The following is a 16,244-nucleotide window of genomic DNA, read 5'->3' as shown; positions in this document are numbered from 1 at the left end:
CGGGGATGTTTTTAAATTAAGGTAAGCCTTAATTTTTCAGTGATGTACCTAGCACACTTAGAATAAAGTGGTAAAAATGGAAACTGTGCGAAGCTTGGGTCTTACATAATTGGAGGAATATAGCAGGACTCTGTGCTGTATGTTGACAAGTCAAGCAGGGATGGGTGAATCTGTCATTTTTATTTTCTCTCAGTTTCTTAGTTTTTCCCCAGTCTTAAGTTTAGCTCTCCACTTTTCCACATCAGTTAGCAATTCTTTTTGAGAAAAGTCCTGATGAAAATTCATCAGCATATATTTTTTTTTGCGCATTTCTCCTAACACACATTTTTGTATGTTATTACATCTAATATAATGGATTGTTGTGTTATTTTGACTAATACATTCATTTACACTGCTACAAACTAGTAGATTGCCTTCTTTTTAGAAGGCAATGCAAAACTTTTCTGAACCAAAACAGCTTCAGAGGATCTCTGCAATCAATATTGCTTTTACTAGATGTAAAGCAAAGTTTGTAAGTGATTTTACTTCATTGTTTTGATTCCACCCCTGCCCCTGAAAAAGAATCAAAAAACAAAAATAAAACAGAAAATGAAATTTGTGGACACTGATCAGACAGGGAAGATGTAAATGTAATATAAAGATACATCAAATTAACAGTGATTCTTTTTTTTACAGATGGCTGGGGTAGGAATGGAAAAATGAATCAGATAACATTTTAAGAAATACTATATAATAGCATGTTAACAAAAAGTAATACTGATGGTAAATCCAGTCCTTCAGTATATGCCACTTTATTCAGCTCCATGTTATATATTTACAGGTTGTTTTTGACTGATAAAAAGACGTGAGGTAAAAAAAAATTGAGGTATTAATATGAGTACATTTAAAAAAACACACAATGGCCATATTGACTTAACAATGGCACTATAACACTTAATGAAAACATGGTAGTGTTCTTCTGATAGATAAGATTAATACTCATTTAAAAAAGAAAACATAGTATTTCACAGATACATGGTTGCTAGATGACAAAAGCATATCTACTTGAGACTTCTATCTCTAAACATGGGAACCAAATGGAATTGTAACAAAAATCTGAGGCAGGGGTATCCAAGCCCCCCCCCTGATGCCATTGACTGCAACTCCCATCTTCCCCAACTATTGACTAAACTGGCTGGGGGCTGACAGAAGTTGTTGTCCACAAGAAATGGAGAGTACCTCATTGCTTACCCCTGATCTGAGGCAACGGGAGATGATCCATGTCTCCCCAAACCCAAGTTTTCCTGACCCTATCCAAACATTTAATCCACAGAACTCCACAGCAAAGTGAAATGTTAAAGCCCCATTTCTACTTTGCTCAGAACATGTTCTACCATACGAGAGAAAAAGAGAGGGAGACTTCTCAGGGTTGCTGACTCCCTCTTTGTCCATTCCTAGATAGGTATGAAATATAATTTTATTCCAGCCAGTTTTTAAACATACTATCCATTATTTGTTGGAATTATACTATGTGGCTGCAGTTTTTAATGTTTGTAATGTATTTATTGTTTGAAACTTTTTGGATTTACAGTGGTGCCCTGCAAGACGAATGCCTCGCAAGACGGAAAACTCGCTAGACGAAAGAGTTTTCCGTTTTGGAGGTGCTTCGCAAAACAAATCTCCTATGGGCTTGCTTCGCAAGACGACAATGTCTTGCGAGTTCCTGCGGTTTTTTCCCCCTTCCCCCCCTTTTTCTAAGCCGCTAAGCCGCTTATTAGCTGATCCGATAAGCCGCTAAAAGCGCTAATCCGCTAATCCATCAATGGGCTTGCTTCGCAAGACGAAAAAACCGCTAGACGAAGAGAATCACTGAACGGATTCTTTTCGTCTTGCGAGGCACCACTGTATTTTTATCAGAAAAGTGTCATATAAATGACACAATGTGAGGAAGTATTTTTGCCCTAAGGAGATCATGATTCAAGTCCACTAACTTCAGTTAGACCCCGTCCAAGTCCAGAGTCTTAAGAAATGCATTTTAGTAGATGGTTAGATAAAGCAGGTCTAGGAATTATATCAGCAAAACTTTCTGTTTGAGAGAGGGGACAGTAGTATATATATATATAGAGAGAGAGAGAGAGAGAGCCTGAGGGTGATGAGTCACCACTTTTCATATATTCTTTGGAATTGGTCAATTATACATACAGAAGGAATCTGCTATAAATGTTTATTTATAGCTTTAAAAACCAATTTGATTGCAAATAACTATGCATTATTTCCTCAAGCTTGCCATACGATCCTGGAGGCCTATCTGGGTTCAATGGAATCTGATTTTTTCATATCAAATACTGTGAATTAGAAATTTATTTTTTAGTGATGGGCAAAATCTATGCATTCTAAGTTGGAATAGGCCGCATCCCTCTCAGGCTTTTGGGGGCAATTCTCAATTTTTAAGGAAAGACACAGCAGGAGAAGCTCCCTCACTTTTGCCGGCCCTCTCAGCTGCTGATTTCCTTTCTCAGTCTTTTCCCAAATGTACAAGTTGTAGTGGAAGAAGGAAAGTGCAGCCAAGAGAGCTTGTGAAAATGACCTGTTTCCCCTAAATCCCCATCTTTCAGCAATTGAGACTTTTGAGCATATTTGAACTTTCCATTCAGGACCAGTCCTGGACATTTTGCTGCCTGAAGTTAAGAACAAAATGGCTCCCTCCCCATCCCATGTACAAGACTATGAGGCTGGCCTTGGAATCATACCTCAGCACTAGCGATGGGACAACATCCTCTACCTGAACTGAGGACAGCAAACTAGCTCAAGGGTAATAAATATAGGTGTCACAATCTCTGTCGCACATCTTGCTACCCCTCCACTCCCCAGGATGTGCTTCCTGGGGTGACTTCCTCATTCTGCCTAACAGTAGAGCTGGCCATTTCCATTGTTATGGAATGCTGGGAATTGTACGGTTGTTGGTTTTTTTATGTCCAGGTCTGTGAGTCAGGACAAATAAAATAAAACAACAAAAAATTGCACCTCCCAAAGTGAGCAAAGCAAGGTCCAAGAAGTCTTTACTGAACATGCTTAACCTAATTCTGCGTACTATAGATGGATTTTTTAAAAAATAGCCTTTCCAGTCAGTGAGTCAGGAGAAATAAAAGTCAATATTTTCTATAGCTTACCTCTGCAGAAGCAGCCTTAAGCTTTCACCTCAGCAGCTGCTTCCCCTCCTCACTGCATCCTCCTACGACTTAATAGGTTTGTGGAAGTGTGGAGGAGGGAAACAGGCTGATGAGCTGAGACAAAATGCCAAGGGGCTGACTCAACCAGGAATTACTTGGGGACTACTAAAGTGAGAGAGGTCATTTCTTGACTCCTTCCAAAATTATCATTCATCCCTACTGATTGTACACGTATAGGAAAGACTGGGTAAGGGGTTGAATTAGTGTTATGTCATTTTTGGATGATCTTGGTGTATGATGGCTCTGCCATTTTCATCTAGGAAAGTCCAGTGAGTGTGTTTGAAAAAGTTGGTTCTAGTTTACAGTGCCAACTTTCTGGTCTGTATTGTAGGCCTAAATCAGTCTTCTCCAACCTGGTGGAGTGCCAACCTGGTCCAACTGAAAACCCAGAAGCATGGCCAATGGTCCAACAGAGTTGGGGAAGGTTAGTGAAAATTATGTATTTTATTACACCAATCCTTGGGGTAAACACATAAGTTCTAACAAATTATTACTGTATGATCCTGGCAAAGAAGGGAAGTCGACATGCACTTATACACCACCATCAAACACAACTTCCTGGTACAAATCCAGATAAATTTGAGTACTGAAAATACAAGACATTTCCCTGCATAGCCTTAAAGAGAGAAGTTGCTTCCCCCTGAACTAAATATTTACAATAAATATTGCTGCACTACTGACAGGAAGCACCTCCTGAGGCACCTACAGTAATTCAATATGGCTTATCCTCTGGTTTTGAGTGACAATTTATGCATTTAGGATTATGATGTTTTGGAATGGCTTGATAAGTATTCAGTTGTACACCAGTATTGAGAAGACTGACTTGACACTACTCCCATTCTTTCTGTGTGGCCATGTTAAGGGGTTGGTATGTGTTTTTTTCTCCATTGGATGGACTTGTATGTACAGCATGGAAAGGAAATAGACTTCTTACAGGTGTTGCATGCAAGCTAAGGCCATAATAAAAATAATAATGGGGGGGGGCCCTTAGTGTACTTGGCTGGGCCAGTTGCGGCCTGTGAGGAGAGGTGGCATCACGGCTGCTTAGGAGGAGGGAGAGGTAGAAGCAGGGAGGTCGGCACTATGAAGGGACAATGGGAAGAGCCTCACTGCCTAAACTCTTGTCCTCCTTTTAAGTGACAGTGATGCTGCTGGGGGAGAGTCAGGTATTTGCTGCTGCTGCTGTCCATCAACCACAACTGGCCCAGGCTCACCAAAATTAAAATCTACAATCCTAAACCTGAGGTTTTTCTTCTTTTGGTCTTGGCTTCAGTCTGCATATCACACTGAGGTGAATATGAGTATGGTTGAATATTAATCCAGTGGCATATCTCTTTCTAGAATTGAAGTATTGGGAGAATGGTGCATGGCGTTGGGGTTTGTATATCACCTAGACTAGACATTTCCCGAAGCTCCTGCGTGTTCTCCTTATAGGCACAATCCTACAGAGATCACAAAGCTTAAATGTAATCCAGGCAGACTATAGCCACCACAGAATCCCGTGAAAAGCTGTTTCTGCACTATGCTCCAAAACAACCATTGTGTGACAAGCAGAAATTCGGGAAGTGAATCTTTCCTCACTGCCGCAGATTGACACGCTGGAAAAAGTTTCATATATTGAATTAATTTGTGCTTGCCAACTCTGCTGTTCACCTGACAGGAAAAAAGGCAACCCTCTTCTTCAGGAAAATACAGTGGTGCCTCGCAAGACGAAATTAATTCGTTCCGCAAGTCTCTTCGTCTTGCGAGTTTTTCGTCTTGCGATGCACGGTTTCCCATAGGAATGCATTGAAAATCAATTAATGCGTTCCTAGGGAAACCGCCTTCAGACCAGGTCCGGGGACAGTCTGTCCCCGGACTTCTTCTGAAGGCTGGGGGGGGGACAAGGGCTTTTCTTCCCACCCCCAGCATTTTAAAAACCCCCGGGACAGCGGAGGACTTCTCCGCTGTCCGGGGCGATCTTAAAATGCTGGCGGGCGGCATTTTAAAATCGCCCCGGGACAGCGGAGGACTTCTCCGCTGTCCGGGGCGATTTAAAAGCCCCTGGGAAGGCAGGCAGGGGGGACAAAGACTTTCGCCCCCCGCCCGCCTTCAGAAGAGGTCCTGGACCTCTTCTGAAGGCGGGCGGGGGGGCGAAAGTCTTTGCTCCCCCCCGCCTGCCTTCAAAAGCCGTCCGGGACAGCGGAGAAACGCGCTGTGTTTCTCCGCTCTCCCGGGAAGGCAGGCAGGGGGGAACAAAGACTTTCGCCCCCTGCCCGCCTTCAGAAGGTGTTCCCTCCCCGCCGCCCGGCTTCGGAGCATCGTTCCGAAGCCGGGCGGCGGGGGCAGGTGTTCCCTCCCCGCCGCCGGGCTTCGGAGCATCGTTCCGAAGCCCGGCGGCGGCGGGAGGAGGCGTTCCCGCCCCACCGCCTGGCTTCGGAGGAGGTCCGAGGACAGTGGGGAAGACGCGCTGCGCTTCCCCGCTGTCCCGGATATTTCCCTATGGGCTGTCGTCTTGCGAAGCAAGCCCATAGGGAAATTCGTCTTGCGAAGTGCCTCCAAAACGGAAAACCCTTTCGTCTAGCGGGTTTTCCGTCTTGCGAGGCATTCGTCTTGCGAGGTACCACTGTATACTGTATTCTACTGAATCAAATTCAATGGCACATTTTGATTGACTGAAAACAATGAATTAAAACACTGACAGCACAATGCATGTCTGCTCAATGGTAAGGCCCATTGAGTTCAATGGGGCCTACTCACAAGTGAATGTGCAATCTGAAAAAAAACAACCATGTACCACAATACATAGAAAGTCAGGGTGAATCTGACTTAATTAATATGAAAATAACTGCATATTTTAAACTAAATTAGGAATGAAACTGCATTTTGTTCCATGCTAGTTTATTTCCTTTCTTTAAGAAAGCTCACCCTGTCTCCATAAATTACTTCAAAAAATAATGATTTGCTTTACAACATTAACCCCTTTTCAGAATGAGAAATAAGTACTCCCTGATTATGTACTGCCAATGGACTCTTAGGCTACCATTATAGCATACCAGCAGCTATTCCTGTTTTCATTCATGAGGAGCAAAATGACATCCTGAGTACAGCTGCTATCCTAATGTGCCGACATTGGAACGGGACAGATTTGCTTCCAAGCCATGTATTTAGGATCAAGGCCTAAGGTCATTAGATGAAAAAGGACCATACAATGAAGCTGAATGTTTGGAGATTCAGCACAGACAAAAGAAAGTACTTTTTCACACAGCACCTAGTTAAACAAGGGTTTTTGCTCCCAACAAGAGGTAACGGTGGCCACCTAAAAGCGGATGAGACAAATTCAGCAAGGATAAGGCTACCAGCCATGGTAACTGTGTTGCCCCTCCACTGTTGGGGACAGTATGCCTCTGAGTTTCAGTTGTTGCGACTCACAGGTGGGGAGAATGCTGTCACACTCATGTCCTGTGTGCTGGCATCAGGGTCACCGTTGTGAAAACAGGATGCTGGACATAGATGGGCTTTTGGCCTGATCCAGGACACTCATCTCGTGTTCTTAAAGGTGCTCCAGGGATACAGTACTACCTCTTCCCAGAGTTTACCATTGCACTTTTTAAATTTATGACACACATTATAAGAAGCTTATTCTGTTTAGTAAAAAGCTTATTAAGGGTGTAATCCTAGACACACTTACCTTGGAGTAAGCCCCGTTAACATCAATGAGGCTTTCCTTTGACTAAGCATGTGTAGGATTGCCTTGTAAAAGATCTCGTTCCTATTGTGCAGATGGAAACAAAGCTCGGAATAATTTCAGATACAATGGGGACATTAGCTTGTGTTTATGTAAGCAAGAATTCTAAGTGGGTTGCTTTAAGACTATTATTAACAACAGCAGCAGCTATATAGATATTTTTATTTTTAAGGATCCTAATGTTGTTGGAAACAATGTTTATCTGGCAAAATTGCTCTGTTGCTGGGTATTGTTTTCTTCACACCAGTAGTCCAATTTGTACTTCATTATAGGCATGCAACATGAGTGCAATACTAGTAGAATATAATGGTTAGCGATGTGCTGGCATGGCTGTTGCTGTATCCTGAGCTAAAGCTCCATATCAGAGAAAGTTAATCACTGTTATGCCTCATTAAAATCAATGGGGAAACTTAGACAAGTAATGGACACGGGTTAGCCCAATAATATAATAAGTTATTATTTATACCCTGCCCACCTGCCTGGGTTTCCCAAATATGAGCTTGATTTGTATGGGCTTGGCCAACTGTGTTAATTTGCTAAAATGTTGGGAAATGTTCTGTGTCCCATCACATACCCCAGCAATGGGAGCTCAATGCAGTAGAAATCCTTTACCCCCCACTGCACTGAACTTCCTTACCTAGTTGCCTGGCTGTAAAAGGTCTCATTTCTCTCTTTGCCTGGCTGTGCTGGCTGTTGCTTCCTTCTCTTTTCTTTCCTGGCTCTTGGAATGCTGGCATAGCAGCATCTCAGGGGCCAGAGAGCGAATTAAGAGCCTCTGCGTCTGCTGACACTGTGGAACAGTTGCAGCCAGGCGAGGGTGTTGGAGGAAGTGAGTTTGAAGTTCTTGTGCGGCTTGGATTATAATCTGAAAAGCTGCAGAAAAAAACTATGGGGCCACAATGATTTTTCAAAGACCATTATGAGCTGGTGACTCAGGGAATTGTAAACTTTGTTTATTACTTATTTATAGAAAAACCCCACAACGCAGAAAGTTATCTGCATGGCTCACTTCAAGGCTATTGCTAGTCATGACCCACTCAAGTTCCATTTGATTTCAATGAAATTTAACCATGAGCAACTTTCTCTGAATCGGGACCCAAATCTTTATGTCCCGGGACAGCAAATCTTTGGATAGGATCTCAAATCACAAAGCCTTAGACTAAGTATTGTTTGCTATAGAATATCCCTACAGATGTGAAGAGGACTGTTCTGGAGTGACTGATTTGAAGGCCTACCCTTGAAATGTGAGTTTAAGCAAGAGTTACTGGATGTGGTAAGTAAGATGTCTCATGGGCTCAACAGTTGCTTCACTAGCTGTTCTAAGCATTTCCTTGTTACCATGGTGTCTAAGGATTAGCCCAACAGTCTTAGCAAATATTCTGAAAACTGCAAACAGTGAGCTTTCAGCTGATCCTGTAACCTCTCTATTCCTTTTTCAAAGATACCCAGCATATATTCTCAGCTGCTGCTTTCTGCAGACAATTGTAGATTATTGTCTGCCAGTGCTATCTGAGCAGACTGCTTTTCTGCTGTCCGTTGCCCTTCTCTTGCCTCCTAGCAGCCCCTTCTCAACCCTGTATGCCCATCTCTACGCACCTCTTTATATAAGCTTTGCAAACATAGGATCAGCTTAAGTACTCCACTTGGCTGATAGTCACCGCGCTGATGATGTCATGGTTTTAACAGTAATAGCAAATGCTGTTTACAAAAGCTGGGAGATGCTGAGATCTAACAGAATGGAAATCATTCCAAACAGATGCAGGAAGTTTCTTCTAGAAAGTTCTCTCTTATATACAAAACTTATTATATTTACATATATATGTGTGTGTGTATATATATATATATGTATGTATATATATAAAGGCAGATATGATACATAGCAAAGTCTATACAATATTTACATCTCTTATTTACACTTTAAAATAAGCTTCTCAGAAGCTTTTAAATATTAGAATTACGCAATCGAAAAGCAATGACCACAGTCAATTTGTGTAGCCTGAAAAAGTTCTTGGACAAATATTCTTCAGTGAAGGAGATCAACGAATACAGGACGGGGCTGGGAGGGTAAGTGAGTGACATTACCAGACCATGGCAGAGCTGCCCAAGCAATCCTTGCTTGGCTATTGCACAAACGTAGGCTAAAATCACCCAGTGGCTCTAGTTTGTCCATGGAACTCCATATATCTCGGTATCCAGCACTCATATTTTTGTTTCTGGTCCCTCAGCAATCAGCGGTTGAAATGAATTCCTGATATTGGCAACTTCAGCTGCACACAGATGTCCAAAGCCTTTGTTGTACCACTCTAATGAATGACCTCTGGAGGGAGAAAGAGGAAAATTACTGTTAAGCATGTTCTTCCCCCAGCCTCATCTTTTTGGTAGGACATAAACACTAACAAAACAGGCAGAGGAGTCTTATACGCACCACGGTGCTAAACAATGCCTGAAAATTATGGATTTAAAAACTCCACTACACAGAATAAAATGTACATTTTACCCCTGACACGGAGAAAGCCAGAATGGACAATGTTTAGATTGCTTGGCCCAAGTCCAGGAAAGCTGGGTTCAAATCCTGCATCTCACACATAATACAAAGGCTGAGCGCCTGCATTTCTGCTATGTGTTTCTGCAGTCTCTGAAGAGCATCCACATGTCTGAAATTAGTCGTAGTAGTTCAAATGTGCAGAAAAAATATGGAAGCATGCTTTCTATAACCTGTGACATGTTCTTTACACTTCTTGGGTTATCAAGTTGGGGCCATTTTATCATCTATAAAATGGGAATGGTGGTAGTGCTGTTATGAGGACAAACAAAAACAACTCTGCAGCACTCACACACATTACAGTCCTGGTCACAAACACATGAGCATGACTAGTTCAGATGAATTCTGTTTTCACAAATGGGTGCAGGGCTGAAGGCAAAAACTACACTGTAAAATGTTTTGAGAATAATAGCACCAGCTTTACTGCACTGAGTGGAAAGATCAGCTGAAGTGATACGTTATTAACAGTTTTCAAGAAATAAACACATGGAATCGTGCAGAAGGATGGAGCTTCAAGAGAACTCTATGCTAAAGTACAGTTTTACCCCAGAAGAGTGTGATTATATATTTATCTCTCAGTGAATTCTAGAACTGTATTTAAATCACAAAGAAGAAATCCCCCACAACTGCTGTTCATTTTATAATCCTCTGAGGATTCAAAATTCAAATTAGATTGTTTAAGCACAAAAGAACACTAGGGACAGAAGCGCTGAATGACAAATTAGATGAGGAATGGCAAAATCTATGGCCCTATGGATGTTGCTGGACTCTGAACTCCTAGCAGTGCCTGAAAGTATGGCTAATGGTCCGGCTAATGGTCCAAGCAATGGATTGCAAACACATAACGTGCACAAAATCATGTAGATATGCAAGAGCAGGAATGACGTTTGCTTTGCACAGCAGTATATTCACCACCCCTTTCTCACAAGGAGGGCCATGCAGACCAAACAGGAGTGGTTGGCGAGGAGGGGAGCCACCATTCACCTGGCCTCCAGGTAACCACATTGCTGCCTCTTACTGGGAAAGAGAGGAGTGAGGCAGTGGGGAGGCTGGGAGCTGAGTGGGAACATCAGCAGAGCCAATCCTGCTGGGGCAACTGCACAGCACTGACCTCCCCGCTGCCTCACTCCTAAGAAGCAGTGGCAGCCCCCTTCCCTACCAAGCACTCTTAGTACTGATGTTTCATGAGACTGTTGAATGGTTACTTTAAATGTAAAGGTTCATCATTGTTCCACTCCATGTGTATGTCTTTAAGGGGCCAGAGCAGGGGCCAGAGCAAGATAACGAGACCCAGCTTTACAGCTGTGTAACATAGCAGGTGCTGCTGAGTTGTATTTGATTAAGGTGTGTCAGCATTTGGGTAGAGTATATAAGGAGCAGCATCTAGCTCTCCCATTACCCTGGGGGATGGGTTGGTGGTTGGGTCATGTTTGTTTGTTAATGGATTTAGTGTAAATGGAGTTTTTGTTTTTCTTATTAAAACCTTTAAGTACTTTTTGAGTCCTTTCTTTTTAATGCATGATCTCCCCAGCAAGCTCTCTGCAGCGTTACTATACTGCAAAAAGCCAACATCTTTGGTTATGGGCCCAGCTGCTGAGTGGATGACTGCATATTTTTGGACTCTGAGAAAGGTTTGAAAATTCCTTCTCCTGTTAGCGTAGTTTTTGTGGGTCTGGAAGATATCCAGAATGGTTGACCGGGTTCCTGAAGCTGAGAAGGCTCTGGTCTTCCCACAGCTAACAGATGAGAACTATAGTTTATGGTCTTTTCGGGTGGAGGCGCTTTTGACCTCTAGAGAAGTATGGACCTATGTAACTGATGACCCTCCTAACCCTGTAACTAATGCTTGGTCGAAAGGAGATGCAAAAGCCAGGGCGATAATTAATTTGGCAGTCAGCGACCAGCAAGTAGTCTATATAAGAAATAAGAAAACTGCCAAAGAAATGTGGGACAGTCTTGCAGCAGTGCATGTTAGAAAAGAGTCAGCGTCTGCATTGACGTTTTTCAAGCAGCTGTACCAGACGAAGTTGCAGCCTGGTGGTGATTTGGCAGCACACTTGAGACGCCTGGAGGCAATACGCGGCGAATTAATTCGAAGGGACATGGAGGTACCTGATATTCAGTATGTTTTTATCATCCTTTGTTCCCTTAATGAGGACTTTGATGGTATAGCTAGCCAGATATCTGCTGTTCCACCAGCACAATTAACTGTGGAAGGGGTAACGGCAAGATTAATGGGCGAGTTGGATAGAAGGGAGGCTTGTGCCATAAGCACTCCTGTTTCCAGAAAGAATGAGGAACACCATATGCAAACCTGTGGTGATACAACTGCATTTAAAGCTGCAAAGTGTTGTTGGTTCTGCAATAAGCAAGGACATTTTGCAAAGGACTGCAGATCCGAAAGAAAGCAAAGTACTCCCAAGCCTGTTTCTGTTCGTCAATCACGGTCGTCAGCCCAGCAGCTGGCATCGTATAGTAGAGACAGAAACGAGCCGCAAGCTTTTCACGCTCGGACTAAAGATTGTAAAAGAATTAAAGATGCCAAGTGGAAGTCTTTTGTTATCGACTCAGGAGCATCGCAGCACGTTTGCAATGATCGAAGCTTGTTTATTTCTTTCGAAGAGGAAATTGGTAATGTACATTTAGCCAATTCACAAGTCTTGCAGTCGCTTGGCAGGGGGACTGTTAAACTTGACTCTTTAAACATTACAATAGCGAACTGCATTTACTGCCCGTCAGTGGACAATTTATTGTCAGTAAGGTGCTTTGCCCGTCAAGGCATAACTGTGCGTTTCTTAAAGTCTATGTGTGAGTTTTTCGAGGGGAACAAACGTCTATTGTATGCCCGGGAATCTGATGGTTTATATAGACTGTATTTTCGCACCTACTCCCAATCGCCTATAAATTGCAGAGCAGCACAGTCAAGCCAGGGGTTGAGGAATGTAAGGCCACATTCTGGGTGTGTCCACGTGGCGCACAGAATTCTGGGACACCTGAATTTTGCTGATGTAATTAAGACAAAGAATATTGTCAATGGCCTCAACTTAAAACCATGCAAATTCTTTATGCAATGTCTATCCTGTTGCAAGAATAAGATTAAGGTTGCACGCAAGGGTAGGTGCTCAGATAGGAAAGTAACTGAGCCATTTGAGCGTGTACATTGTGATTTAGTTGGGCCACTCCCACCATCATTAGGAGGTTCTAAGTACTGGCTTACTCTCATAGACCAGTATAGTAGATATTGTTGGACTTATGCAATAGCTGAGAAGTCCCAAGCATTTGAGAAGTACAAGGTTTTTTGCAACTGGGTAAAAACGCATTTTAACAAACCTATTAAGAACCTGTTTTCTGACTGGGGTGGGGAATTTGTTTCTGAGGATTTTGAGAGATTCCTGGAGGCGCAGGGGACTACTCATGAGTTATCTTGCCCCCGAAGTCCCTGGCAAAATGGGCTTGTTGAAGTTGTGCAGCGTGACTTGCAGGCAGGGGTTAAAACTTATCTGCACGATGCTAATCTGCCCAAAGACTTTTGGGCTGAAGCGCTCCATGCCTTTTGTTATGTTAGAAATCGCAGTTATCATTCTGGTTTAGATGTCACCCCCTATGAGAAGTTGTTTAAAAAACGCCCTAATCTGAAATACCTACGCATTTGGGGTTCAGATGTAATTATGCATTATCCCGCTAAGCAGAAATTGGGTGAGCGTAGTGTTCAGGGAAAATTAATGGGCTACCAGCAGGGGGCGTACAGAATTTATATACCAGCAACTGGCAAATTTCATATTACCAGAAGCATGATACAAACTGTAAATTGGAATGGGGTTGCTGTTTTCCAAGATACTGATGGTATAAATGATACTGAGGAAGAAGAGGAAGCAGCAGCAGCAGGAGGAGGAGGAAATGGTGATTCTGAATTAATAGAAAAAGACAAAAAGCCTGTTGAATCTGATAATTTGTTTGACTTAAAGTCACAGGCACCTGAGGGGAGGTTAGATTCTCTTGAGTTTTCTGACCGTGAGCTTAGCCTACAGGCACCTCTTCAGTCTGACAATGATAATTTACAACCTGAAACTAGTAGTTCACTGAGTCCCATTAAGTCTGAGGAGTCTGACTCTCCTTCCGGACTGAGACGTTCAGATAGAAAGAGGCAGAAGGCACAACGTTTTGCAGATGAACATTTTAATACTGTGTATGCCAATAAGGTGGTTTTTTGAGCCAAAAAGCTACAGTGATGTTCAGAATTTACCTAAGCACCAAGCTGTAAATTGGTATAAAGCTATGAACTCTGAGATAGCTTCTTTAAAAGAGCATAACACTTGGTCTCTTGTACCACAAACCCCAGATATGAGACTTATTGATTCAAAATGGGTTTATAGAGTTAAAATGAATGACAAAAATGAAGTTGTAAGGTACAAGGCAAGACTAGTTGCTAGGGGCTTTCAACAAATTCCAGGTGAAGATTATGATTTGTGCTATTCACCAAGTGTAAAATATGAAACAGTTAAGCTTTTGTTAAAAGATGCTTCACAGTGTGGAAAAGCCCACTATGCAATGTTTCTCTGCTCTTAAGAAAGTGGTAATGTACCTTAAACATACTAAACATTATAGGTTGCAGTTTACATCAAGTATTGACAAAGGTTACACATGAAAAACATGTACAAAGTATGCTTTATGTTTTTGTTGCACAATGATGAACCGCAGGGGAAATGTTGAATGGTTACTTTAAATGTAAAGGTTCATCATTGTTCCACTCCATGTGTATGTCTTTAAGGGGCCAGAGCAGGGGCCAGAGCAAGATAACGAGACCCAGCTTTACAGCTGTGTAACATAGCAGGTGCTGCTGAGTTGTATTTGATTAAGGTGTGTCAGCATTTGGGTAGAGTATATAAGGAGCAGCATCTAGCTCTCCCATTACCCTGGGGGATGGGTTGGTGGTTGGGTCATGTTTGTTTGTTAATGGATTTAGTGTAAATGGAGTTTTTGTTTTTCTTATTAAAACCTTTAAGTACTTTTTGAGTCCTTTCTTTTTAATGCATGATCTCCCCAGCAAGCTCTCTGCAGCGTTACTATACTGCAAAAAGCCAACATCTTTATCCCAGAGTTTTCTTCTATTTGGCTGTCAAGGCAGGTAATAGTCGTCTTCATGTTGCATCATGATGCCCAGTACAGCAATGGAATGGGTCTTATATTGGTAACATTCACATAAACTTTTTAGAAACAGGAGTATTTGTTCCTTGTGAAATGTTCCTGCTCATTATAATGCTTTCCTCGGGGCCAGTTTGGGCAATAGTTCAGATTTTTTTATGGCACTATGTAGTGAACTGGCCTGCTAGCTTCATATTCACCAGCCACATGGAGATAGCTTGTTGACTAACTGCCACCAGTTGCACATGGTTCTCTTGAAGCACAACTGTTCAGAAACTGAGCTGTAATTGACAATACTTTGGGAGGAGCGTATCTCCATGGAATCAATCTAAGGATAATTGGATAGCTAAAAAATCATGCTGGAGATGGAGCTAAACCAGTCCACGCACAGTTGCCTGAGAGTAAGTTCCATTGGGCCAAAGGTGATACAATACTTAGTAAGCATTTTTTTAAAAAAAAATCCCGTTTTTATATTAACCAAGCAAGTAGAAGTTGTTTCTCTTAACAGAAGTAACTGCACTCCTCTAACTTTGCCAATCAATGCTCAGAAATGCTAGTTCTGTTCAGGAAGCCTGTTGACCAGGATCTTGGGACTGGTGGATACTTACTTCAGGTCCACCCTGCAAATGTGTGTCAGGCGAGATTTCCCCGAGCCACAGGGCTCTATTAAGTACTGGGAATCCATAACAACTGCTCGCACTCCTCCCATCAGAGGGGCTTCTTCATGTTCCACGGATACAGCCACCAATATGCACATACCCTTAGGCAAATCAGTTCTCCACGTCCTGTTGAAACAGGTTTTAAGACAGGAAATGTGAATTGGAGGCGAAGAAATAAGGTATCCAGCCTTGCGTCTCTCTATCCTATCAGTAGTATACTTGCCTCAGTACAGCAATGCAGAAGAGTGATTTGAGAGAAGAAGGGCAAATATGGCTGCTGCGGGAGTGTGGTCTAAAACAAAATGGCTGCCAATGAGAGCATGCCATAGCACAACATGGCTGCCACATGTAAAAGAAAAGAAAGAGACAGGAGCACAAAATGCTGCAGGAATGCACCTTGTCAATGGAAAGAGGGCACGCACAGCAGCCACCACACTTGCTCACAGAAAGAAGCTGGGAGAGTGGCTGTCCAGTCCTGGCACCCAATGAAATGTGAGCATGTTTAAGGGGACAATGTAGGAGGAGAGCTGAGCAGCAAAAACAAGTCTCTTAGGTTGTAATTTTCTGAGGGGATAGCATTTTACTGAGGACTATTTTAAAGTAGAAACAATGTTTTGTTTCCAAATTAAATTTCAAGCCAACATGTCTACCCGTCTCAGTCCTGATGGATTTGGAGGCTGTCACAGATTAAATACACACACACACACACAGAGTGGAGTCAGGAAATATACTTTGCAGAACCAGGAAAATAAAGATGGGTTGAAGTCTTATGGCAGTTCCAGCATTTCCTCAGTTTGGTAGGCAGCTAGGTCCCCCACCCCCCCAGCCAAGGAAGATGCCTCCTGCATAAGCACTTCTTACACAATAGGGGAGGGTAGTAAGAGAAACTGAAGTATCAGCCTGCTGTGAGGAACACAACTCCTTATGGAGCCACTGCAGGAAAAAAACCAGAATAATTGGATCAG

The 16,244-nt window shown here is 42.6% G+C and overlaps 1 protein-coding gene across 8 annotated transcripts in view; it reads right to left on the bottom strand.

Moving 5' to 3' along the window:
- The window catches only part of STARD13 (StAR related lipid transfer domain containing 13), a 242,495-nt gene that overhangs the window by 3,212 nt on the left and 223,039 nt on the right, over nucleotides 1–16,244 (bottom strand). For 5 of the 8 annotated variants that reach the window (XM_083498861.1, XM_083498862.1, XM_083498864.1 and 2 more), the window contains 2 exons: nucleotides 15,229–15,405; nucleotides 7,869–9,253 (listed from right to left, as the gene is read on the bottom strand). In XM_083498861.1, the coding sequence (XP_083354987.1) occupies nucleotides 9,136–9,253; nucleotides 15,229–15,405 (295 nt within the window). In that variant the 3' untranslated portion in view covers nucleotides 7,869–9,135. Of the gene's footprint in view, nucleotides 1–7,868; nucleotides 9,254–15,228; nucleotides 15,406–16,244 lie in introns of those variants that run through there. The other 3 variants (XR_014525070.1, XR_014525071.1, XR_014525072.1) reach the window with 1 other exon arrangement.

This window comes from Podarcis liolepis (assembly GCF_965112155.1).
Source record: "Podarcis liolepis genome assembly, chromosome: 4".
NCBI classification, from domain to species: Eukaryota; Metazoa; Chordata; class Lepidosauria; order Squamata; family Lacertidae; genus Podarcis; species Podarcis liolepis.
The sequence above is the reverse complement of the archived record's forward strand: the minus strand, read 5'-3'. Positions and strand labels throughout refer to the sequence as shown.